Source organism: Pinus tabuliformis, chromosome 1_2, assembly GCF_031772625.1.
Source record: "Pinus tabuliformis cultivar Carrire ecotype Pingquan chromosome 1_2, CPIR1, whole genome shotgun sequence".
In the NCBI taxonomy this organism is placed as follows: domain Eukaryota; kingdom Viridiplantae; phylum Streptophyta; class Pinopsida; order Pinales; family Pinaceae; genus Pinus; species Pinus tabuliformis.
In genome coordinates this window covers 78163675-78188665 of record NC_142298.1, presented here as the reverse complement: position 1 = coordinate 78188665, position 24991 = coordinate 78163675, and the positions used below count along the sequence as shown (strand labels likewise).

The 24991-nt window shown below is 40.1% G+C and overlaps 1 protein-coding gene across 1 annotated transcript in view; it reads right to left on the bottom strand.

Moving 5' to 3' along the window:
- LOC149204504 (aspartyl protease APCB1-like) overlaps positions 1 to 23485 on the bottom strand; it is a 67153-nt gene extending 43668 nt beyond the window's left edge. Inside the window, exons 1-8 of the mRNA XM_089397143.1 lie at positions 23253 to 23485; positions 23050 to 23164; positions 21950 to 22176; positions 21533 to 21772; positions 20464 to 20617; positions 20305 to 20393; positions 19965 to 20074; positions 19687 to 19755 (exon numbers count right to left, since the gene is read on the bottom strand). Of these exons, the coding sequence (XP_089253269.1) occupies positions 19687 to 19755; positions 19965 to 20074; positions 20305 to 20393; positions 20464 to 20617; positions 21533 to 21772; positions 21950 to 22176; positions 23050 to 23164; positions 23253 to 23485 (1237 nt within the window). The remainder of the gene's footprint in view (positions 1 to 19686; positions 19756 to 19964; positions 20075 to 20304; positions 20394 to 20463; positions 20618 to 21532; positions 21773 to 21949; positions 22177 to 23049; positions 23165 to 23252) is intronic.
- Positions 23486 to 24991: the final 1506 nt, after the last annotated feature.

The window sequence follows — 24991 nt, the reverse complement described above, 5'->3', positions numbered from 1 at the left end:
GTATTGCAAGGAAACAGGGAAAGATAATCAACTCTAATGGTATGAAAAAACTTCTAAAAAAGGAACAATGAGGTGTAGTTGCACAATTATGTTCACTAGATGTTTCCACATCGAAATCATCTATTTCTCTAGATCTACAAAAAGTCTTGCACAATCATTCCAATGTATTTGAGACTCCCAAAGGTCTCCCACCTCTTCGTGATCATGATCATGCTATTCATTTGATTCCAGAAAGTGTTCCTCCAAACATCAGGTCGTACAGGTATCCCTATTCCCAAAAGAGTGAAATTGAACGCATGGTTGCAAAAATGTTAGAGGCTAGTATAATTCAACCTAGCCAAAGTTCTTTCTCTGCTCCAGTAGTATTGGTGCATAAGAAGGATGGATCATGGCTCATGTGTCCGGATTATAGGGAGCTCAACAAGCTCACTATTAAAGATAAGTTTCCCATTCATGTTATTGACAAATTATTGGATGAATTGCAGGGATCAATTTACTTCACCATTCACCAAGTTGGATCTTTGTTCAGGATATCATCAAATCAGAATGAAGACTGAAGACATTCCAAAAACAACATTTAGAACTCATGAGGCTCACTATGAATTTTTGGTCATGCCTTTTGGCCTTACCAATGCACCTTCTACATTTCAAGGTTTGATGAATTCCATTTTCAAACCCTTCCTTAGAAAATTTGTGTTAGTATTTTTTGATGATATACTAATCTTCATCAAGTCTTAGAAGGATCATGTTGAACATGTTGATAGGGTGCTACAACTATTGGAGGAGAAACAATTATATGTAAAAAGATCCAAATGTTTCTTTGGAGTACAAGAGGTGGAATATCTGGGTCATATTGTATCTCATGGAGTTAAGGTAGACCCTAGCAAAATTAAAGCCATTAAGGAATGGAAAATCCCCACATCCATAAATCATTTGCGAGGATATCTCAGGTTGACTGGGTATTATCGCAAGTTTCTTAATAATTATGGGAAAATAGCAGCACCTCTAACAACATTATTGAAGAAAGATGCATTTTCATGGACTCCAAAAGCAACAAAGGCCTTCGAACATCTTAAAGAGGCAATGTGCCAAGCACCGGTCTTAGCTACATCAAACTTCACAAAAAACTTTATTGTGCAATGTGATGCTTCAGGAAATGGAATTGGTGTTGTTTTAATGCAAGATGAAAGACCCATTACTTTCGAAAGCCGTCCAACAAGGGAAAGTATTTACACAAAGCTATTTATGAGAAGGAAATGTTGGCAATACTACATGCACTTAAGAAATGGCGACCCTACCTAATGGGAAGACACTTCAAGGTAAAAACGGATCATGATAGCCTTAAATACTTTTTAGAACAAAGATTATCCTCTGAAGAACAACAAAAATGGGTCACAAAGATGTTGGGTTATGACTTTGAAATCATCTACAAAGAAGGGAAGCAAAATGTTGTGGCAGATGCACTCTCAAGAAAGGATGAGGATGTGGAAGCATTGTTGTGTTCCATTTCTATTATCCAACCAAATTGGATAAACGAAGTAAGGGAGGAATGGAAGAATGATGAAGAAGTGTGGGCACTTATTCGAAAATTACAACAAGATTCTAGTACATCCGATACATTTAGCTGGAAAAATGATTCGTTATGGTACAAAGATCGCTTATACCTCTCTAAGAATTCCCAACTCAAACAAAAGATTCTTTTGGAATTGCACGCTTTTCCCTTAGGAGGGCACTCAGGATTTTTAAAAGCTTACCACAGGGTTAAGAATGAATTTTTTGGGATGGCCTTAAATCAGATATTCAAAAGTTTGTGGCGGAATGTTTGGTTTGCCAACAAAATAAAGCTGAAACAATTAAGACACCAAGTCTATTACAACCTTTATCCATTCCAAGCCAACGTTGGGAGGAGGTTTCAATGGATTTTATCACAGGTTTACCCAAGTCTAAGGGAAAGAGTGTCATCATGGTGGTAGTTGACAAACTTATCAAGTATGCACACTTTTGTGCATTATCACATCCATTCAAAGGCAATACAATTTCTACTGCATTTATGGAAACAATTCAAAAGCTATATGGAAATCCAAAGATTATTGTAAGTGACAGAGATCCCATTTTTACTAGAAATTTTTGGACATAATTATTTTCTTGTCTTGGTACTCAGTTAGCTCATAGCTCATCTTATCATCCTCAATTTGATGGGAAAACTGAGATAGTAGACAATGTTTGGAAGGATATCTTCATTGCTTTGTATCTGATAAACATACACAATGGGTCAAATGGTTGCCTCTGGCTGAATGGTGGTATAACACTTCCTTCCATACTGCGACAAAAATGACCCCATTTATGGCACTTTATGGATATAAGCCACCATCCATCAAATCATATTTAAGAGAAACTTCTAAGGTTCAAGCAGTGGAACATCACATCGAGCATCAACAACAAGTTCTCCAACTCTTAAAGAATAACCTCATGTTGGCACAGAATAGAATGAAACAACAAGCAGATCAACATCGCAGCGAAAGAAGTTTTCATGTAGGTGACTGGGTATTCCTACGGCCACAACCATATAAACAAATGTCCCTCAAGCAAGCTAAGAAGGATAATAAAATATCACCAAAGTATTATGGTATATACAAGGTGTTGCAAAAGATTGGTACTATGGCATACAAATTGGAGCTTCTTGCAGCTTCTCAAGTGCACCCACTTTTCCATGTTTCATGTTTAAAGAAAGTTATAGGCGAAAAGCTCCCAATTCAAACAATATTGCGAGAACTTGACGAGGAAGGAAAAATTATATTGGAACCGGAAGCAGCCATAGAAACAGAAACTCGACAGCTATGAAATCGATCCATTTCGAAGTATCTCATCAAGTGGAAGAACTTATCCGCTAAAGATTCCACATGGGAGGATGAGAATTTTATACAGAAGCATCCAGAACTACTCAATCATTGAGGACAACACTTTTTTGAAGGAGAGGGGCATGTTAGGTCCCTATAATACTAGTGATGCCCCCATTACTATTGTAATTGTATCCCTTATTAATATTGTTGTGCCCATATTGTCCCCATATTGTTATTACTGTGTCCCATAGAATCCCTCTATTGTTATTTTTGTGCCTTTATATTATTATTGTTAGGTCGGCTTGGTTATATTGTGACCCCTTATATATATAGAAAGGAGGTTTTGTCATTTGAATCATCCAAGAATTGTTCATTTGTGTAATGTAAAGGAGGTTGCCCCCTTGAAGAGGTTGAATGCTAAGGCGTTCAACTATCTTTTCTATCTTTTTGTGAGTTGGTTTCATAAAAGGTATATTGTAGTTCATGGTTCCCTGGTAACCCTTTTTACCTAGATCATCCATAGTAGTCATTTGATCTTTTTGACTCATTAAATTTAAAATATCATTCAAGCGCTTGTCCTTTCGAGCTTGTTTCCAATCGAAAGTGATAGAGTCATCTTTGCTTGTTTCTCAACTCTTAAAAGATGAAAGAGCACCAATTTATTTATGCGTCTTAAGAAATTATTGCCCAAGACCTTATAAAATCCTGTTAGTCTTTTCTAGTCCAAATCATGAGTTTTCCTTAAAGTACATTTTAAAGCCTTGAAATTTATCTTGCTTTTCATGTTAACTAAGACGAGGTCATCGTGGCTAAACCATCTGGTTCACCTAGTTCCTCTTCCTCTCCTCCGTCTGAAAATTTGTCTGAGGAGCCTTTTCCTGAATTACCAAAGTCACTCGAGGACCAAGGTGTTGAACTCGAAATAGTTCTGAGCATTCAACCTTTTTCTTCTCGTCCTCTACCTATTGCATATACTTTCACTTGCTGATATTGGCCCGAAATCTCCAGAAAAAATGTCTAGACTCCTGAGAGTTCGCTGACTACTAAAGGTCAGCTTGGACTAGCTATATATCCCCTGAACCCTTTGTTCGACCCTGTTGTGATATCACTACAGCGTCCGTACAGTTTGTACGATCAGCCAGGTGTTCCTTTGGAATTATCCCCTCGTACATCTTTGGTCCTTCCTCGTCGCTTGTTCCCAGCTATGGAACCCGAAGGCAAAGCTCCAATTACCTCTCCAGATCAATCAGAAGTTTCTACTCCACACACTGTCGAAGGGGAAGAACATCAATTTCCTCTTGAAGGTTTCCCCTACCCGGGGAGAATTCCCATCAGTGTGTATTGAGATTTGCCACCTAGTTATGTGACTTTGGGATAGTTGGTCTCAGGGACACCTAGTGCCTCAATGCTTTATCACAACCCTAGTTGGGCGCATGGCGCTATGCCTACCACACGTCCGTTCATTTAGAACCCGACCTCCCAACAAACAATGGTTTCTACAGTTACCTCAGTCCCGCTGCAACCCACCATTCCGAACCCTCTTGTCTCATTCCTCCAAGTCACCCTTCCGGTTCAACCGACGGTCTTGAGGCACGTTGCTATCAGTTCTTCGACCCCTTTAGTAAGCGGACAAGTTGTGCCACTGCCTTGGGGGAATAATTTGAGTGTTTCTATAGTGCCAGGCACAACTAATTTGAGTAGCTCATAGGCTCACATGGTTGGTATGAACTAGCCTTCTTCTGGTGCTATCCAAAACCCTATTGGATCGAGCAATGTCCAGTACTAATAGGTCCAAAATCCCATTGGTCCATCTGGGTCAAGCAATTTCTAGTATCAGCAGCCTTATGAGGCTCCGGTTCAGTACCAAGCTCCTTATGTTCCATATGGTTCTAAAGGAATGGTCAATCTGCCTTATGTCCTTCAGCCTGGACAGTATGTTCAGCCTGGTTTGTCCAATTTTCTGGGTGGCCATGGCCAGATACAGTTCGGAAATTTTCAAGGTTTTAATCCGGGAGTTGTTCAAGTACCCTTACAGAAGCAAGGACAACCTCTGCAGCAAGGGAAACAATCGCATGGGAAACCCTCGCAAAAGTTGTAGCAAACCATGCAGTCGCAGATGCAGTATGCTCAACAAACCTCCTAACCTATGTCTTCGCAAGGCCAACCTCCACAGCTGCAGGGACAATCTTTGCAACCGCAAGGTCAACCCTTGTAGTAGCAGAACCAACCCGGGTAGCAGAAACCCTTATATACATATCAAATGGGTCAACCCTTGCAGGGACAAGGTCAAGGTCAAGTCTTATAGCAACAGACCCAAAATCCTAATGTCCAAGGGCAACAGGTTCTGATTCTTTTTTCTAAGAGCAACAGGTCCAAAATCCCTATGTTCAAGGACAACAAGTGCATAATTCTTATGTCCAAGGACATCAGGTCCAAAATCCTCTTGTTTAGGGGTAGAAAGTTCAAAACCCATATGTTCAGGGACAACAGGTGCAGTATGTCCAAGGTCAACAGGCTCAACAACCTTGTAACCCGTATGTTTCTTATCAGCAACCTATGTCTGAACAGTTTCAAGGCTTTCAAGGTCAAAATCCTCCCTACAACCAAGGTAACCTACAGTGGGGGAAAAATCAAATGCCATACGGCCAAAACCCTCCACTATGGGGCCGAAATCCTTACCAACAGGGATGGGCTGCTCCGGTTGGACTTGCTTATCGACCTCCCATGCCTTTCAATACTCAATTTCCATTCTTGGCTACATTAGAGTTGCCAGATGTGTCTCGACTCACGAATGATCCAATTCTTCATTCTCCATATTGGCCTTCGGTTCTGTCCAAGATCCCGAGTGATTGTCTGAAGTTCGATGGGAAAGCAAAAGAATATCCTCAAGCCCATGTGATGACATATCACCTCTGGTGCTCTTCAAATTCCTACGTTGATGATTCTATTCATCTCCGTCTTTTCCAACGAACCCTTACAGGTGCTGCAGCCAAGTGGTACATTGAGCTCCCTCGAAGTACTTACCATGACTTCAACTCTTTAGCCATGGCTTTCCTCACGCATTTCCAGTTGTCAGTTTGCTATGAAACTGGCACCTATTTTCTTACATCGCTCAAGAAAGATACTGCGATGCACATATCTGATCACATCCATGAATGGAGACGTAGGCATCGCTTGATAAAATTCAAGATTTCTTATCAGTTGCAAACTGAATGGTTTACCAAGTCATTCGTCACTCCAATTTCTTGCGATATAGATATGGGTGGATGCGTTACTGAAGAACAAGCCATTTCTTGTGCCCAGTACTTAGACCTCATTTATTCTTAGTCTAGCACTTTGTATGAGTTTGTTGGGCATGGAATCCCCCCACAACATGTTTTGGGGCTTAAGGCCCAAGTTTTGAGTTGTTATTGTTGTAAAAACTTTGCGAATTGCGGGTGCAAAGCGTGAATTATATGTTAGAGTCATAGGGTTTTCCGCCCTACGTTTTGAATGTAGTGTCGGCCTAACCATGGTCTACAGACCATGGGATTGTATAAATACAGCGAGGCTCTAAGTTGTAAAATGAAGGAGAGGAACCAACAAATGGAGTCTTGATCCAGGTGGATGTTGGTGGCCACCCACCAACCCATTTGGACCCCCACAACTATCTCTTTCAGTCTTTTCAGTTTCCTAAATTGTAGCACAGTTTACTATTTTTAGCAGTTTTTCGGGTCCTGAACTTCCGGAGCCGTTTTGAGGCCCTAAACGACGTTTTTTTGGGATTCTGGGGCAACATGGGTCCATGGACCGACGTTGCCTCCCAAAGTGGTAGTACTCGGATAGATCTTTCTAACGAGCTATCGTACGCGTCAAACAGAGATCATATGCCAAAGTTACGACCCCGGGAAATTGATGTACCAATTTACCCAAACGGGGCCCACAATTTGGCGTTTCATCTTCTAGGGTTAGGTTTCGGGATGTGAAGGGTTTTCCATTGTTTCTCAACAATAAATAGGCCCTCGAGCCTCATTGTAACACAGTTCGGAACAGTTTAGAGGCATGTAGCCGCACATCTCTTCTCAGAGATAAGCTACCATCGCCCTAGCTGGTTTATTTCCATTTCTGGTTGTAAGCATATTTCAATAATTTCCATTAATGAAATGAAGCATTATTTCCGCTGCATCTCTGTGTTTATGGTTATTGCATCTCTGTATTTATGGTTATCTCTATAATCTATTGCGTTCCTGTCTAAATCCAGATCAAGTCTAGACGATAACAAAGTGTAGAGCAAGAGTCTAAGTGTCTTGGGTCGTAGTAGTAGGAAGAGGCTCTGTAGCTGAGTGCGTATAGGCCTAGTAGTGTCCGGAGCTGAGTGCGCGGATCCTTGCAGCTGAGTGCGCAGGGTAGTGTAGAGTTTATAACAGAAGGAAGAAAATAAAAAAGAGAAGTTTTACCTGAATCCTATGTATCTATTCTAAGTTATTAAATGTTTGATATGACTTGCAATTATACTGTTTATTTACTGTGTGCACTTATATGAATTATGGATAGTGTTGAATATAACTAAAAGTGTATAAATAAGTTCAGTTAATCACATAATATTGGTTGCGAGGAAGGACTTGGGTAATAACATTGTTCGAGCCCGAGTAAGGTTGTGCGAAGGCAGTATCTCAGGCCGTGAGGTAAGGATAAGTGCGCGTAGCGACATACATGCAGGGTCGAACCGCGGACCACTTGAAATCATCAGACATATCCAGGGTGCAGAAACCTGGTTCTAGCACCCTCCCATACTACTTCGGGTGAGACCTCAATCCACGCTCCGCAGACTGTTTCTGAAAGGACCAGTAGTACCGAGATTATTTGGCTAAATCATCAATGAACCTAGGTCAGGCGCCAACAAGCCAAAAAATGGTTCCATTTCCGAGACCAGAATCTGCATAAGGGATGTCTGATGTTGTGTAGCTAGAATCCAACAAAGAAAGAAGTTGAAGGGTGGTTGGACAAGAAAATTCACGAGTTCGCGGCGCATGAAAAAAATAATCTGCAAGTATCAAAGGAACAGTGGTTAGAGTGCTACTTATATACGGAAATCCACGGAATTTTCTTTGCATCCTTCCCCTCTGAGTTGTATGAGTGGATCACGAAGCTAGCAGACAATCATGGAAGGTGTAGGCTCGACAACTGATTGTGTAGACTCTGGAATTAGTGCGCAGACTAGAAGCATCAGAAGATAAGATCATGCACACTGTGTACCATTGGCTTGATCAAATTATAGGGGGATTTATCACTGAGTTCGCGGTAGATATGATTGTCAGCTATACAGAGGTGGAACGTCACTTCCTCAAGGGACAGCGAGATAAGTACATTAAATCTTTGAATATCTAGATTAAAATGGTATTGTGTGAAAAGAGGGTTATGCGAATAAATTAATGTTTGGGACTACGCGAAGTGGGAAGATCTACAGAAACGAAAGTAGTGAAGAATTAGAAACTAGTCCCTTGATTTCACCCTCGCGGAAGAGTGAGAAGGAGCTCGCGAAAGTCTCTCGAGAAGCGTGATCATTCTGATAAGACAATGAATTCCACTCATACCACCCCCACCTACACCACCACCAGTTTCACCATCATCACGCCCCTCTCCACCCACACCACCTCTGCCACCACCACAGTTCAATATGGCGAGCGCGATCAAACTATCGGTATTCAGAGGAGTAGGGAATGAAGATTCAAACCAATTTTGTTTCGTAGTAAGGGTGGTATGGGAAGCACAAGGAGTCATAGATGAAAATATAAAGAAGGCTACGCTGGTAAGTGCATTGCAGGATCGCACACTAACGTGGTACATTAAGCATTCTGATGACTATCCAAACACAGGATCGCAAATATCCAGGCTGTGCTGAACAGGGAATTTAGCAGGCCAAAATCGGAGACACAATCGATTATCGGGTTTAAGGAGATAACGATGCTTTCGAGCGAGACCCCATGGGATCGGAACTAGAGACTTAAGAGTATGATTCGCGAATCCAACATGACTTTGACAGATGGACAACGCCGTGCATGGTTTGTAGCGTCACTAACACTGCATTTAAGGACGACATTGTCACAACAAAATCTATTCACCCAGTTCGAAGCTTTGGAGATTGCAATGAGATTGCACGAGACCCTTGTACAAGATCATGGTCTGGCAGTCCAACAAATCCACGCGCAACTGCAAAATTTGTGTTTGGAAATGCGGAGTTTGAAACAGGACAGGACACCTCAGCCAGAGGTGTGCAAGGAAGTATGGTGCATAAAATGTAACGGCCAGGGGCATGACAAGGACCATTGTCCAGTTTTCGCGAATTACTTGGCGGGAGGATGGCCGATGCCAATAAGACTAGAGGCAAAAGCAGGCTCAAGCATGTCTCCTACATTATGGTGTATGATTTGTCAAATAGGAGGAAAACACATTATGGATAATTGTCACCTACTGCAGAATTATATGCAGACGTCCCAACCATTGTTTTGTAATTTCTACAGGTCCATAGGCCATGATGAGTTCACCTGTAGAAGTTACGAGTTGATGATGGTTTGGACCCCTGTCTATAGAGTGTAGATCGAAATACAAGCCCTTGATCCTAATGCAGGGATGGCGTGTGCTGGATTTCAGGGGCGTGGACGAGGTCAAGGTGGAATGCGACCAAGAAGGGGTCACAAACAACTCATCTGTTACAATTGCGAAGGGTCAGGGCACTATGCCCTCGATTGTACAAAGTCGACGAGAGCATCATGTTTATAATGTACCCAATTTGATCATGAGACGGAGGATTTCCCTACACTGATAGCGAGGTTGCATGATAAAGGAGTACTCTAGCCTCCCCTGACTTAGAACCTACAAATGATGAGGTCTAAGCCGCGCGAAGTGTACCCAAATGTAAACATAGTGCTTTGAAGTGGTATCACAATCGGAGATGACAAAGGTAAGTACCCAGAAGAAAGTGCGTGGGTTCGGAAGGCTCCTGCAAAGGAACCTGAATTTGATTTGGACCGCATGAAGGAGACATTCATGGAAGCTAAGAAGAGCTTCATGGAGGCCTCCACTTCAGGTAGTAAGGATCAACTAGAACCAGGGATGGATCCTTCAATGCTCACTACCTTTTTGGAGACATGCATGAAACTGCTGCGCGACAGCAAGGCTATAAAAGGACTGCAGGAACTTATCACTAGGTGCGCGGGTCAGGAGAACCGTGCGTAGTCTGGAAACTTGAAAATCATGCATTGCGAACAGGAAGGGAAATGAGATTGACTGTGCAAATCAGAGAGTATGAAATGGATCAAGTAATTCTGGATCTTGGATCAAATGCAAATGTACTGCCAAAACAAACATGGGAATGCATGGGACGACCCACACTACAATGCTCTCTTATTCAATTATGAATGGAAAACCAGTATAAGATCTTACCCATGGGAAGATTGCAAGGAGTAATGGTGGATATTGAAGGGGCGAGCACGCTGGCAGATTTTGAAGTGATAGAGATTGTCGACGATAGCAATCCCTATCCTACACTACTGGGCATAGACTGGGCCACTGATATGAATAGAATCATAAATCTGAAGAAGCACAAAATGATCTTTGAGAAAAATTCACTACACATAGTAGTAGTGCTAGATTCTACCGCAGGAGCGTGATACACTAAACCGGTGCGCGATGATGATAGTGATGACGATCTCGATTGTATTTATAAGATAACCGCGCGAGAGAAGAATTGGGTGAATCCAACAACAGATGGTAGGATTTTGTGGGAATGCAAAAGCTCCTACACTTTGGATTCAGATGAAGAAATAGAACGATGGCAGAATCAGCTACACGAAGTAACAACGCTCAATTGCAACATGATGGTAAGATCACTGCGTTGCGTGACAACGGAGATAAGGGATCTACCTAGGTACGACGGGTTGATGGTGGTGGATGAATTTCTAAACAAATTTGAGAGCGAAGTGCGAGAACAACAGCGTTTTGATGCTCTGAAATGGGCACTGCACGCTACGCCTACAAGATGGTGGGGTACACATAAGAAAATCTTTGAGGATTGGCACGGATGTAGAAGGATGATGCAGCTACGATTTTGGAAACCATAGATGTGGCTAGCAGACAAGTATGATGGATAGGATGATCCACGTACACACCTCACGAAATGGACCAAGGCCTACAGGGAGGAGCCATAGCCTGAATGGGTTCATTTGTTCTGTCATACCCTAGATGTCATACCCATGAATTGGTATACTGAGACAGAGCTCCGCCATGGTATGAGTGAATGGGATATTTTGCGCGAGGGATTTATGTTAACTTTCACATTTGAAGATTGTTGGTGGGATATTGTTGATGATGCGCTACAAGCAGTAAAAGTAGTTATCTTCAAAATACCCCAGGAGCCAATAGATATGATTCAGCCAGAATGGGCGACACAGTTGGGTTGCATGCTGGAGTGTTACAATGTAAATGTCTAGGAGCATGATGAAGGCCCACAACATCTTAACGTTCCGGAAATAGAAGGTTGTCGTGAGGTTCAAGGACCCTTGATTGAGGACCCCGACATCACCTCGCTGCTAAAAATAAAACAAGTAAACATTGGAACAGAGGTGGAACCAAAGTATGCAACACTTGGAGACTATTGGGATGATGCCATGGTTGATAAGGTCGTGGAGTTACTTCGTGAATATCAATACTTATTCCTGACCAAAATTGCGAACTTAAAAGGGATCGTTGGCAACTTAGGAATGATGAGGATCACCCTAAAACCTGATGCGAAGGTGGTCAAGCAGAGGCCTTACCACTTGAATCCTAAGTATAAGGAAAAGGTCCACTTAGAACTAGACAAAATGCTTGCAGCCAGAATTATTGAACTAGTGGAAGAATTCAATTGGGTGAGTCCTATGGTAGTACAGGAGAAAAAGTAGAAGGGAAAAATAAGAATATGTGTTTACCTCAGAAAGCTGAATGATTCCTGTGTACACTATCCATTCCCAACACCGTTCATAGATGAGGTATTGGAAAATGTTGGCAGACAAGAAGCATACTCATTCACGGATGGGTTCTCGGGGTATCACTAGATCAAGATCGCGCTGGAAGATAGGAGAAAAACAACCTTCACAACAAAATGGGGATGCTTCAACACACTGTCGTGCCATTTGGACTGAAGAACGCACCAGCCATTTTTTCGTGCATCGTTGTCTCCGCATTCAAAGAATACATCCACAAGTTCCTGGAGGTCTATCTGGATGACTGGACAATCTTTGGATTGGTTAAGCACCATGTAGCAAGCTTACGCTTGATGTTGAATACTTGATGAAGGCACCAGATTGCACTAAACCTTAAAAAGTGCACATTTTTTGTCCCCTTTGGGAACCTCTTGGGACATGTGGTCTGCAAACAAGGGCTAATGGTAGACCCTGCAAATATTGATGTTATTCTAAATCTGGAAGCACCGCGAAGTGTTAAATAGCTATGCGCTACTTTGGGACATATAGGGTACTATAGGAAGTTCATCAAAAGCTATGCCCAAATAACAACGCCGATGGAAAAGCTATTGAAAAAGGATGTTACATTTTGCTGGAATGACAATTGCATGATGTTTGGATGTCCTAAAGGGGAAATTGGCTTCCGCTCCAACCCTGGTCTTCACAAAATGGGATGTGGAGTTTGTAGGTTTCAACCCCGTACAGAAATTACCTGCATACGAATTCTAAAACACATAAAATAAACAATGCGAGAGCATAACACATAAAACACATATACACATAGATTTTCCCCTGGATCCCAAAATTGAGACTACCAGCTTGATTTTTCATTATGTTCCTTTCAATGTTACAGTACATATTTATACATGCCGAAGCATCCAATACCATGGACCGAAAACCATCGCGTCCAAAAAACATGTGTGAAAATCATACACAAAACCATAGGTGGGTCCGCCCAACCTAACATAGGGTCCAAAACCAAAATTTTCCGGGGCGCTACCCCGGACCCCATAAAGTGGGGTTACGAGTACACCTCAAACCCCCTGCGACCTCCCCCCCTCTAACCCTCGGTTAACTACGTGGGCTAGTCGTGGAAAGAATATAACACAACCCAACATTCTCCCACTTGTTGTTTTCTTTCCACAGGGGGCCACAAGAGAGCTTAGTCATTTTTCCAACCCTGAAATGCTCGTTGTCTCTCTACATCAATAGAACTTCTCAGAACTGACAGATTTTTTCAATGCATTTGTAGTATTCTTCAAAGTGTCCACCTTTACCAGCAACACCTTTATGTATTCTATCATATCCCTCACAAAGTGATACTGAACATCAATGTGCTTTGTCTTTGAATGATATGCGGGGTTCTTTGCCAAGAAAATTGCACTTTGGCTGTCACAGTCTATCCTTATAGCTCCCTGTACTAACCCTATACTTGAACACAATCTCTGCAACCAAACTTCTTCCTTGCTTGCATGAGTGGCTACCATGTATTCTACCTCTATAGTTGATAGTGCCACTACAAAATGTTTCTTACTCATCCAACTGACTGCACCTCCAAATAGGTTAAGCACATACCCACTTGTAGATCTTCTCTAATCCAAATCTCCAACCCAGTGCGCATCAACAAAGCTACAAATATCCAACATTTTGTCCAATCCTGATCTTCCTTGGTAGCACAAACTATAATCACTAGTGCCACACAAATAGCTGAAAACCCGCTTCACTGCTGTCCAGTGCTCCTTCCCTGGTTTTGACATAAACCTACTCAATACTCCCACTGCATGTGCAATGTCTAGTCTAGTACAGACCATTGCATACATTAGGCTACTGAATGCACTTTCATATGGAACATAGGACATGTCATGTTCCTCTTCTTGTGTCTTGGGACACTGTTCAGCAGATAACCTCACACCTACAGGAATAGGAACCTTCACCAGTTTACTATCCTGCATATTAAACCTCTGCAGTATTGTCTCCACATACTTCCTCTAGTTTAACCAGAGCTTCCTCTTTGCCTGATCTCTTTTAATTTCCATGCCCAAAATATAGTTTGCAACACCAATATCTTTTATGTCGAATTTGGAGGACAATTGGGTCTTCATATCCTGGATAATTTCTGTCATTTTCAACCAGCAACATATCATCCACATACAAGACCAAATAAATAACACGGTCACCAATTAATTTAAAATACACACAATGATTTTCTTTGCTTCTGGTGAAGCCAAGTCCCCGTATAAATGTATCAAATTTATGATACCACATCCTTGGTGACTGTTTTAACCCATACAGAGACTTCTTTAACTTGCATACTAGTTCTTTCTTACTCTTCACCCCAAAGCCTTCAGGTTGCTTCATGTAGATTTCCTCTTCCAGATCCCCATGAAGAAATGTTGTCTTCACATCCATCTGTTCTACCTCAAAATCGAAAGAAACAACAACAGATAAAAGTAATCTAATAGAAGTTACCTTGGCAACAAGAGAAAAAATATCACCAAAATCAATTTCCGGCACCTGGGAATAACCTTTTTCTACTAACCGAGCTTTGTATTTCTCCTCCCTTCCTTTTGCATTTGTCTTCTTCTTGAAGACCCATTTGCTGCCAATGGGTTTCCTTCCAGCCGACAACTCCACTAGATCCCAAGCCTCATTTTGTGCAAAGATGCCATTTCATAAACCATGGCCTCTTTCCAGAGCTTGCCATCCTCTGAATCTACTGCTTCCTTCAAAGTTCTGGGATCATCATCAGTAATAAATAAAGCAAAATTTGAACAAAAAACAGATGGACTATACCTTTCTGGCTGCCTTCTTTCTCGAACTGATCTTTTCACACCCGAAGTTTGTGGCTCTTCATCTCCTGATTCCTCCTCTGCTGTAGAGTCTGATTCTTCCTCCTTAAGCTCAAACTCTATCTTCTCACGTTCCTTTGGTTGGACTTCATGTTTAATAACATCTTTTACTTCTCAGAACCCCACATCTTGGCTGTACACAACCTTCCTTGTGATTGGGTTCCAAAGCTTATAACCCTTTAAACCATCCTTATATCCAATAAAGATGCACTTTTCAGATTTACTATCCAACTTCATTCGTTTCTCCTTTGAAACATGTACATATGCATCACATCCAAATACCCTCAAATGTGAAAGAGAGGGTTTCTTACCAGTCCATACCTCTTGTGGAATCTTATCCTCCAACACTGATGAAGGTGATCTGTTGACCAGGTAACATGCAATATCCACCACCTCTACCGAGAATTCCTGTCCTAACCCGACACCATTGAGCATGCTTCTTTCCCTTTCCATCAACATCGTATTCATTCTTTCTGCAACTCCATTTTTCTGAGGTGTATATGGAATAGTCTTCTATCGTGCTATACCACACTTCTTATAAAATTCTTCAAATTCCTTGTTGCAAAACTCTCCACCATTATCTGTCCTTAGCACCTTTATCTTCTTTTCTGTCTGATTTTCCACGAGAGCCTTAAATTCTTTAAACCTGTCAAAGGCTTCATATTTCTTCTTAAGGAAATATATCTATGTATTCCTTGAGAAGTCATCTATAAATGATACATAGTACACAGACTTACCCAATGATGGAACCTTCACAGGTCCAAACACATCACTGTGCACAAGCTCTAATATATGTTTCGCCCTCTTACCACCAGAGGGGAAACTCACACGATTCTGCTTCTTGTATACACAATTTTCACAGAAATCAAAATCCAAAGAGCTATTACTCATACCTTCTACCATACCTTTACCATGAAGTATTCGAAGGCCCTTCTCTCCAATATGTCCAAGCCTTTGATGCCACAGCATGGTGCTCTCTCCAGAGACCACTAGATTTTCAGCTCCACTTTCAGGAAACACATAACTGTTGCACCCATCAACAAAAGTGCTACCTTGCAGCTTGTACAGAGTTCCAATCCAAACTCCCCACATCAATACCAGTGCTTCTCGAACCATCTTGCAAGTATCTATCTCGAACACTGTCTTTACACCTGCATCATCCAGCTTGCTTACAAAAATCAGATTTATAGCCAATGTAGGAATATGAAAAACACCCGGAAGTGTTCTAACCCATCCACCTTGCAACTTCAACTTTACTTTTCCGTGACCAATGATTATAGCCTTCCTATCATCCCCTAAGAAGACATCACCACCATCGTATTTCTCATACTCGTAGAACCACTCTCTATAGGGAGTGAAGTGAAAGGATGCACCTGAGTCAATCAACCATGCCTCACGATCTACATGTGTACTTGAAGAAGCCAAGTACACATCCCCACCTTCATCTGAGGTGGTTTTTGCCTCTGTAGAAGGAGCATCACCAGATCCCTTTCCTTTATCAGGAGATTTAGATTTATAGTCCCTTTTGTAGTGCCCTTCCTTTTCGCATTTCCAACGCACCACCTTTACAGGTTTTCCTGGAGATTTAGATCTCCCTCTAGATTTGGATCTCCCACTTGATGACTTATTTTTGTTTCTATTCTGGGATCGTCCTCGTACAGCCAAGGCATCACCATTCTGGCTCTCCATATTTTTCTGTCTCATCTCCTTCGTTAGCAAGGCTAAGACTATTTCATCAAACTGCAAGGCAATTGCATTGCTACCTATTTTAATAACCAGACTATCCCACGAATCTGGTAGAGAACACAAAAAACTGATGCACTTATCTTCATCTAAAATTTTAATATCAACAAATGATAATTGACTTACCACAGTATTAAATGCATTCAAATGCTCTGTCACCGAGTCTCCATCTTTCATCCTCAGGTTATACAACTTTTTCTGTGGGAACAATTTATTCACCAGAGACTTAGATTGGTACAAAGTCCCTAACTTGCACAAAGCCTTCGTTGTAGCTTCCCCTGATACATTTAGCAATACTGAATCTAAGACACATAATCGTATTGTGATTTGTACCTTCTGATCCAACTTCTTCCATTCTTCATCAGACATTCCCATTGGTTTAGTACCCATATCTACCATGATCCACTGATCTTTATCCACCAACAGATCCTCCATCTTGAGTTTCCACAACTCAAAACTCAGGCCATTAAATTTCTCGATCTCTATCTTTCCACTGCTTGCCATCTTCTTTCACCATCAGAATTGATCTCGCAGATCTCCCACTGAATAGGGTTTACCATGGGCCCGAGCGAAACCGTTCAGCAACAAAGGCGTCCCCTTGAAGACAAAACTACTCTGATACCAAATGTAGGTTTTAACCCCGGACAGAAATTACTTGCATACAAATTCTAAAACACATAAAATAAACAATGCGAGAGCATAACACATAAAACACATAGACACAGATATTTTCCCCTGGATACCAAAATCGGGACTACCAGCTTGATTTTTCATTATGTTCCTTTCAATGTTACAATACATATTTATACATGCCAAAGCATCCAATACCATGGACCGAAAACCATCACATCCAAAACCATGGACCAAAAACCATCGCGTCCAAAAGATATGTGCGAAAATCATATACAAAACCATAGATGGGTCCACCCAACCTAACATAGGGTCCAAAAACATATTTTTCGAGGCGCTGCCCCAGACCCCATAAAGTAGGGTTACGGGTACACCTCAAACCCCCTGTGACCTCCCCTCCTCTAACCCTGGGTTAACTACGTGGGCTCGTTGTGGAAACAATATAACACAACCCAACAGAGTTTCATGTACATGTTTATGCATCGTGTATTGCATTGGGAGCAGTACTCGCACAGGAGGGCGCAGAGGGCATGGATCACCCTATCGCGTTTACAAGTCGAAGATTGTCTAAAGCCGAAAAGAACTATTCTACCACCGAGCGTGAGGGGTTGGTAATGGTGTTTACGCTCCAAAAATACCGACATTATTTGTTAGGAGGACATTTCAATATGTATACTGACCACTCCACGCTGAAATACCTAGTTAATAAGCCTGTGTTGGGGGGGCGCATATGTAGGTGGCTGTTATTGTTCCAGGAATATGATTTTGAGGTCGTAGTCAAGACAGGACGCCTGAATGCAGGACCGGATCATTTATCGCGCATTAAGACGGGCAAGGAACCCACTAATTTGGAGGAGGGAATACCTGATGTGTAGCTCTTTGTGGTGCACGTCACAGATGAGCACTTCGAAGATATAATCCATTTTCTGACATCAAGGAATACGTCAAAAGAATACTCCATCCAATAGAAGAAGGAATTGGTGGTGCGCGCGACAGATTTTTTCTGTCATCGCGGGGCACCTATACAAAATGGGAAATGATGAGATATTGCAGAGATACGTACCAGAATTTGAACAGAGTCAGATCCTTGCGGAAGCACATGGGGGCATTGTAGGAGGACACTATGTAGGACGCGCGACCGCATAGAAGATTCTTCACGCAGGGTTATGGTGGCCAACCCTCCAAAAGGATTCGAAAGCGCACTATAAGGCATGCGATATATGTCGGAGGACGGGTAAACCATCGCGGATGGACGAAATGCTGTTAAATCCACAAATGACACTGTAGTTGTTTGAAAAATGGGCAATTGACTTTATGGGACAGATCAAACCTCAGGGAAAGACGGGCGCGTGCTACATCATCATCGTGACGGAGTACTTGACACGATGGGTGGAAGAGCAGCCAGTGAAAGACCGCACAACTGCTACGACAACGAAATTTTTGTTTGGAAACATGTTAACCTGATTTGGCTATCCGAAAATCTTAATGAGTGATCGCGGAATGAATTTCCTGAATGAAACCATCAGCACACTCATAGAAGAATTCCAGGTGTATCATCATAAGAGTACACCATATCACCCACAAGCGAATGGGACAATAGAGGCATTCAACAAAATACTAGAAACCGCGCTTACAAAAGTGTGCAATGTGCAGGGAAGCGATTGGGACCTCTGCGTCCCTACAACACTATGAGCTTACAGAACAACGTGCAAGAAACTAACGGGACAAACCCCTTTTTGGTTAGTCTATGGTGTGGAAGCTGTCATGCCAATGGAATATATTGTACCTAGCATTCGAATAGCAGCACTCATAGGGATGTCGGACCGCGAAGCTTTGGAAGAAAGACTCGCGCAATTGGAAGAACTTGAGGAGGAACGGTTCTTGGTAGGTTTTCATCAGTAGGTTCAGAAACAACGTGAAAAAGCTTGGCATGATCGCCATATTAAGTTGTGCACATTCAAAGTAAATGACTTAGTATTGCTATACGATAGTAAGTTTGAAAAATTTCTAGGCAAATTCAAAATGCATTGGCTAGGACCATACGTGGTTAAGGAAGTCACAGATGGAGGTGCGGTCTAGCTCGTCAAATTAAATGGAGAACCCTTCCCAGGCAAAGTGAATGACAACCGCTTGAAGCCTTACACAGGTGGGCCGACTATCTGACTAGCCGACAACAGTATAGTCTTCATGCTTCAGAGAGCTGGACAAGGACGTGAGACTATAAATACATATCAGTATAGTTGTATGGGAACAATTTAGTTATAGAGGTCTTACAGGAGAGAATGCAACGGGTTCAACAAGCAGCAGCTCAGTGCGCTGCAAACATCAAGACCGTTCAGGACTAGCTGGAGGGTCTTCGCACCAAGATCGTCGCACTAACAGAGTAACTCGAGGGCGAGTCATGATGTTTGTGTTGGGGGCCTTTTGGGCATGGAATCCCCCCACAACATGTTTTGGGGCTTAAATCCTAAGTTTTGAGTTGTTATTGGTTACTTTATCTTAGTACCATCACCAACATGTTGATTAAGAGCATGCCTCAATTTCTCTAGATACAAGCTCACCCAAGGCCATTCATGCCACGGTTATAGAAAAATCAACCTGACAAACACAAACAAAAAGCAGCAAAACAATATGTTGTTTCATTACCTCCAAGAACATGCATGTCCAAATTTCCGATTTCAGTACCATTCAAGATTCCCAAGCAGACTTTACCTTCTTCCTGTGCATTGAAACTCAATCAGCAGTAATAATTTATTTTTATTTTTTTTAATAATAGCGATCATAAGCTTAATCAAGAAATAGCTTCTGCAATAATATCTTCTTTGACAGACTCATAATGTTGATTCTTGAATCCTATCTTATCTTACAATCTCATCTGGTGGTAAAAGACAGTTCTCATAGAGTATGTCAAATCATATGCACACTTACACTGATGACCAAATAACCTCCTGGAAAAATTTCCATTTGTTTTGCTCTGGCACTTCCAAATTTGAGTGTTAATTTCTTAAAGTATTGTGCCACCTCTACAACCGAGCTGATACATTTCACAAAACTCAGGAAGCATTCAGGATACTAATATCTTGCCAATGGACATAGTTTTTATAATTTGTACTCTAAATAAAACTAAGATTAAAATCTTGAAACCGAACATGCACTAGGCTTTCTGGCCATAGTTTTTATGATGTGTACTTTAAATATGCCTGAGATTGAATTGTTGAAGTTGAACTTGCACTTGATTTTCAAAACCTAACCAGAGACATTTACCTGAAGCTATTTTTCCCGCGCCAACAGAATGGTAGGAATGGGTCTGACGAATCTTGCTCCAACTGTTTACTAGGTATGTTATCTTTAACCTGTCAACATTGCATTATTAGAAAGTAACAGTCCTTACAATACAAGGGAAGGGAAATTTGTGATACTTACAGCTGAGAGGAAAGCATCATAAGCTTGATTTGTGAAGTATGTGTAGGAGCTACCACTATCAAATATTATTCTTCCTAGCTTTTTTCCATCTCCATCTTTGTCAAGGGGTTTGTTTCCAAACATCCTTTGTGCAGTGCCCACATCATAGTGTTTTCTATAAAACAAGAGAACAGTATGTTAGTAGAAGCTCATAAGCTCATAGATTATTTTTAATAACAAATTAAATCAAGAAAGTTTATATATAAGGGATTTCAAATTAATTCTTAAACCAAAAGACATGGGAGTTGTTTCTAACTAGAGGCCTATGATGCAACTCAGCGTCCCTATGAATTATTGGCCAAGTCTAATATGCAAGATGCTACTGTAAGTAAATAGCAAACTGGCTTTATGAGGGGAAGATGCTTGTCAGAGAATATAGTTAATTTGGAGGAACACGAACTTTCAAAGAGAAGAAAAAAGCATAATGGATTTGGTGCTGTATTTCAGGGTATAGAAACCAGATGTACAGGAATTAATTGCAGATGTGTCTGAGCAAGTTGAAAACTCTAGAAGACCGTTTGTCTGTAAAATCGAACACAAAATGAAGATGAAGAACAACATTATGAATATTCTGAAGCCTAAAATAACCATGCTGTGGATCTGGAGGAATTTTGTTACATCCATATAATCAAGGCTGTAGATGGATAACCTTATCCAGACTCTCCATCGTTCTTGTACTGAAGCATGTGAAAGGAGATAAAACAGGCGCTCATACAATTTATACAAATTTTGGATCAATTAAATGATCAGTGCAAATGAATTCAAAACAAGAAGGCTCTGATGAATCAGAGTATTCAAGATTAGCAGCTCAGTGAGACTCAGAAGTGAATTTATGCTATGCTCCTTGAGGCTGAAATTAAACGTGAATTCTGGTATGTGATGAACTAGGATTTGGTGCCTATTACATTGATGAAATTTTTGTGTTGAGGGTTATTTTTAGGAAATTTGTCGAGAAAGATTCTATTTGATTAAGCTGAACTTTAAATTGAAAAGACAGAGAGTAGAGAAAGTGGATTTAATTTTATGTTACGTGGATGGCTTGCCCAGCATGGGAACCCAAGTCATGGCTGAGGTGGGTACAAGATCATCACCAAAGAACAAATATCCCCCATCTCGTCCCCCTCCTGCAATACAGTGACCTATCACATTATTGATAAGGCCTTGCTTTGCCCATTGCGATGGAAGACTTGCCATACCACTGCCAAGGCCCAAAACACCATCCGTGCGTGCAGGGGACTCTGCCAAAGATCCCTGTTGGTCATATCCACACCTGTCTCTCACAAAAAACATAAAAAATTACATGACTGATCACCTCGATTTATTTTTATGCCCATGACAACGAGTAAGGTCTGTATATCAGATTCCATAATTCAGTAATTTTCACAGTTTTAGAAGTTGTTTGAAAGAAATGAATTCCAACAGACCGATTAAAAGAAGCAACATATACCCAAATACAGAATTGGCTGTCAACACAGTTCCATTGGTGAGCAAGGTCTGAACACTGTCTCTAACAAGGACTCTGGAGGAAGAGCCTTGATCGGCATACTTAACATCGTAACGACACTGTTGAGAAGAAGCTCTTTTGTGGCCACTCCCTGCCTGCACAGCAGCACACAGAGGATCATTTCCTGGCACCAGGGAGCCTTCCTTTAGCTTGTACAGTGGATGTGGTACCTGCACAAAAGACATAACACTCTCATGTAGTCTCAAACTGTAGAACCCAAGAAAAAATGAATTCAATAAATAATAAGTGTCCACTGGTGACCTAAAAAGCTGAAAATTGCAGTCTCAAATACATCCATTACTGTAACTCAAGGAAGTGCCTAAGACATATCCAAGACAGAAATGCAGAAAGACAACTAACAGAACATACAATAAATGTAGCCCGTGATGCAGATGCCAACAAATAGAAAACAACTTTCAAATGCATCAATTGAGTCCTGTCAAGCACCACGAATTCTACCTTAAATACCATGTCGTTCAAAAATATCAAGAAATCCAACATGCTAATTTTCAGATTGGAATGCATACATAAACAAGTAGAGATAAGATGCAAGCACGCAATGCATGGGCTACTAACCCAAAAAATGCAGAGTCAACTCAGAGACTCAGTAGCCTAATAACTCTGCTTATTAAAAAATCAGGAAATATAAACTTGGCAAAGTACTGGTGCTTGCTAGCAAGTGTGATTGGCCTGCTACCAACCCACAATGCAAAGTAAATTGTGAGACTTAGACAGCTCATAACCTGGCTTATTGAAAAACTCAGGGAACACAAACTCGCTAAACTAGTGATCATTGTGTGCAAGTGGAATAGATCTACTACAAACCCAAAATGCAGAGTCACCTCCTAGATTCAGCAGGATCATAACTGGGCATATTAAAAAGAATTAGGGAACATAAACTCAGAAAAATCAGGGAATAAAACAGTATTCAGCAAAGTGCTGGCAATTGTCCGCAAGAGGCATAGGCCTGCTACCTAACCTGTGTATTGTATGAATGCATCTACAATATACTCAAATTGCTCAAATGAAAAACCAATGCATACCTCGGCACAACTTTTGCATGGAGCGCATTGGACCCAGGTGAGGTCACTACCACTGTCCACATCTAGAAAATATGGCTTTGAAGGATTCCCAATCAACATAGTAACATAATACAGTATGCAATTCCACCATAATCAGTTGCATATTCTAAAACAAACCATGAATTCAGAGCTAAGAATGAAATTCTGATTGTCTTCTACATTACCCATATGGAACAACGTTCCCTTTGAGAGAAAAGATGGTAGTTTGAACCGCCTGCAACCTCCTGCCAATCCTGTTGGTGTCTCGGCTCACAAAGGAGGACTTGGAGTCTCCTCCTTCATTATCATCTGCTGCTGGATATTTGGGGTGCAGACAGTATACGTAGGCCTGTTGAGAGAGGCACATGCAAACAGAGAAGAGTACAAATCCAAGGAACAATTTTGTGAATAAACCCATGTTGATCTCAATGCCTTAAGGTGCCTATACAATGCTATTGTGCCTTCCAATTGCATATAATCAGAATTTATAATGTGGGGGGTATCATACTATCAAACACCACAAACCATTTACTCATATTTTACAGTTGTGAAACTTGCTTCTGCTTTATGGTCAGCGTAACCTTTTTGCTTTTGGGTCACCTTGCAGTCCTGTTTCAAAATTGTTGGAAATGTTGGAAAATTGTTGAAAACTTTGTAAAGAAAGCCGTTGTTATAATATTTTGAAATAATTTATTTATAAATTGAAGATTGATAAATAAATAACTTTGAAACACTTACCATAGTTATTAAAATGTGATATATTTAGCATACTAGAATTATTATTTTTATTAAATTAAATGTAATATTAATCATATAATATGATAATTGAGTTAATGAAATATGTTTAGCATTAAAGTTGAAAAAAAAAGTTTATATTACTTTTCAATAATGATTTAATATTTTATTTTATTGGTATAATGAAAAAGTTGTATTTTTTGTTTAGTTACGGAAGAAAAAATGGAAGAAAAAATATATTTGGAAAATGTTATACGTTTAACCATAAAACAAAAGCATTTTAAAATAGGTAAGAATACAATCATGTTAAAGAAGCAAAGCTCAAACAAAATTATAGTCAAATGTCTAAACTTCTTAAAGAAGTAAGTATTTTTTTCCATATTTAGTCAACACTTATAATATAAAAAATACAATTTTAAATAATATTAAAAATATAATAATATATCAGAATAAAACAAAATTTATAACTTTTTAAATAAGTCTGTGTTTATATATTTTAAATATTTATGAGGTTAATGTTTAAATTAATTATTTTATCTATATATATATAAAATATTATAATTCATAAAGAAATAAAAGTAAGTATATATATATAATAGGTAGATTTCAAAATTTATTATTTGATTTTATAAATATTAAAAAGAAATAAAAATAAAAATATATATTTGATATTATTTATTTTGAATATTATTATAGTTAAGAAAGAAATAAAAAATATAGATATGTGATAATTTTACATTTAACCATTAATTTTTCTTTCTTTCATAATTAATAAATATTATTTTTATTATATATTAAAATTTTAATTTTTTAATTCATAGAAAATAACTTCAATTTATTTAATAATATTATATTTATTAAACATGTTGTATAAAATATATATATATATAATTATAAGTATATTTATAATTATATATATGAATGAGAGAGTAAATAATTAAATTGATGTAAAAAAATTCTTCTATCTCATTATTATTTATAAATATAGATATAATTTGATGTTTTGTTGATTGTGTCTAGAGGTGTTCTACAACTTAGTATGAAGGGGATGCTGTCACGTATGGTTACATTTAAAAATAATAAAGAATACTTATATGAACAAATTAAAAATAGTAAGGGGTGCCAGGAGGGAGAGGGGTTATCCTTAATCCCGACGGAAAACAAATGCTTAAGTACTCTTGGAGGCTAT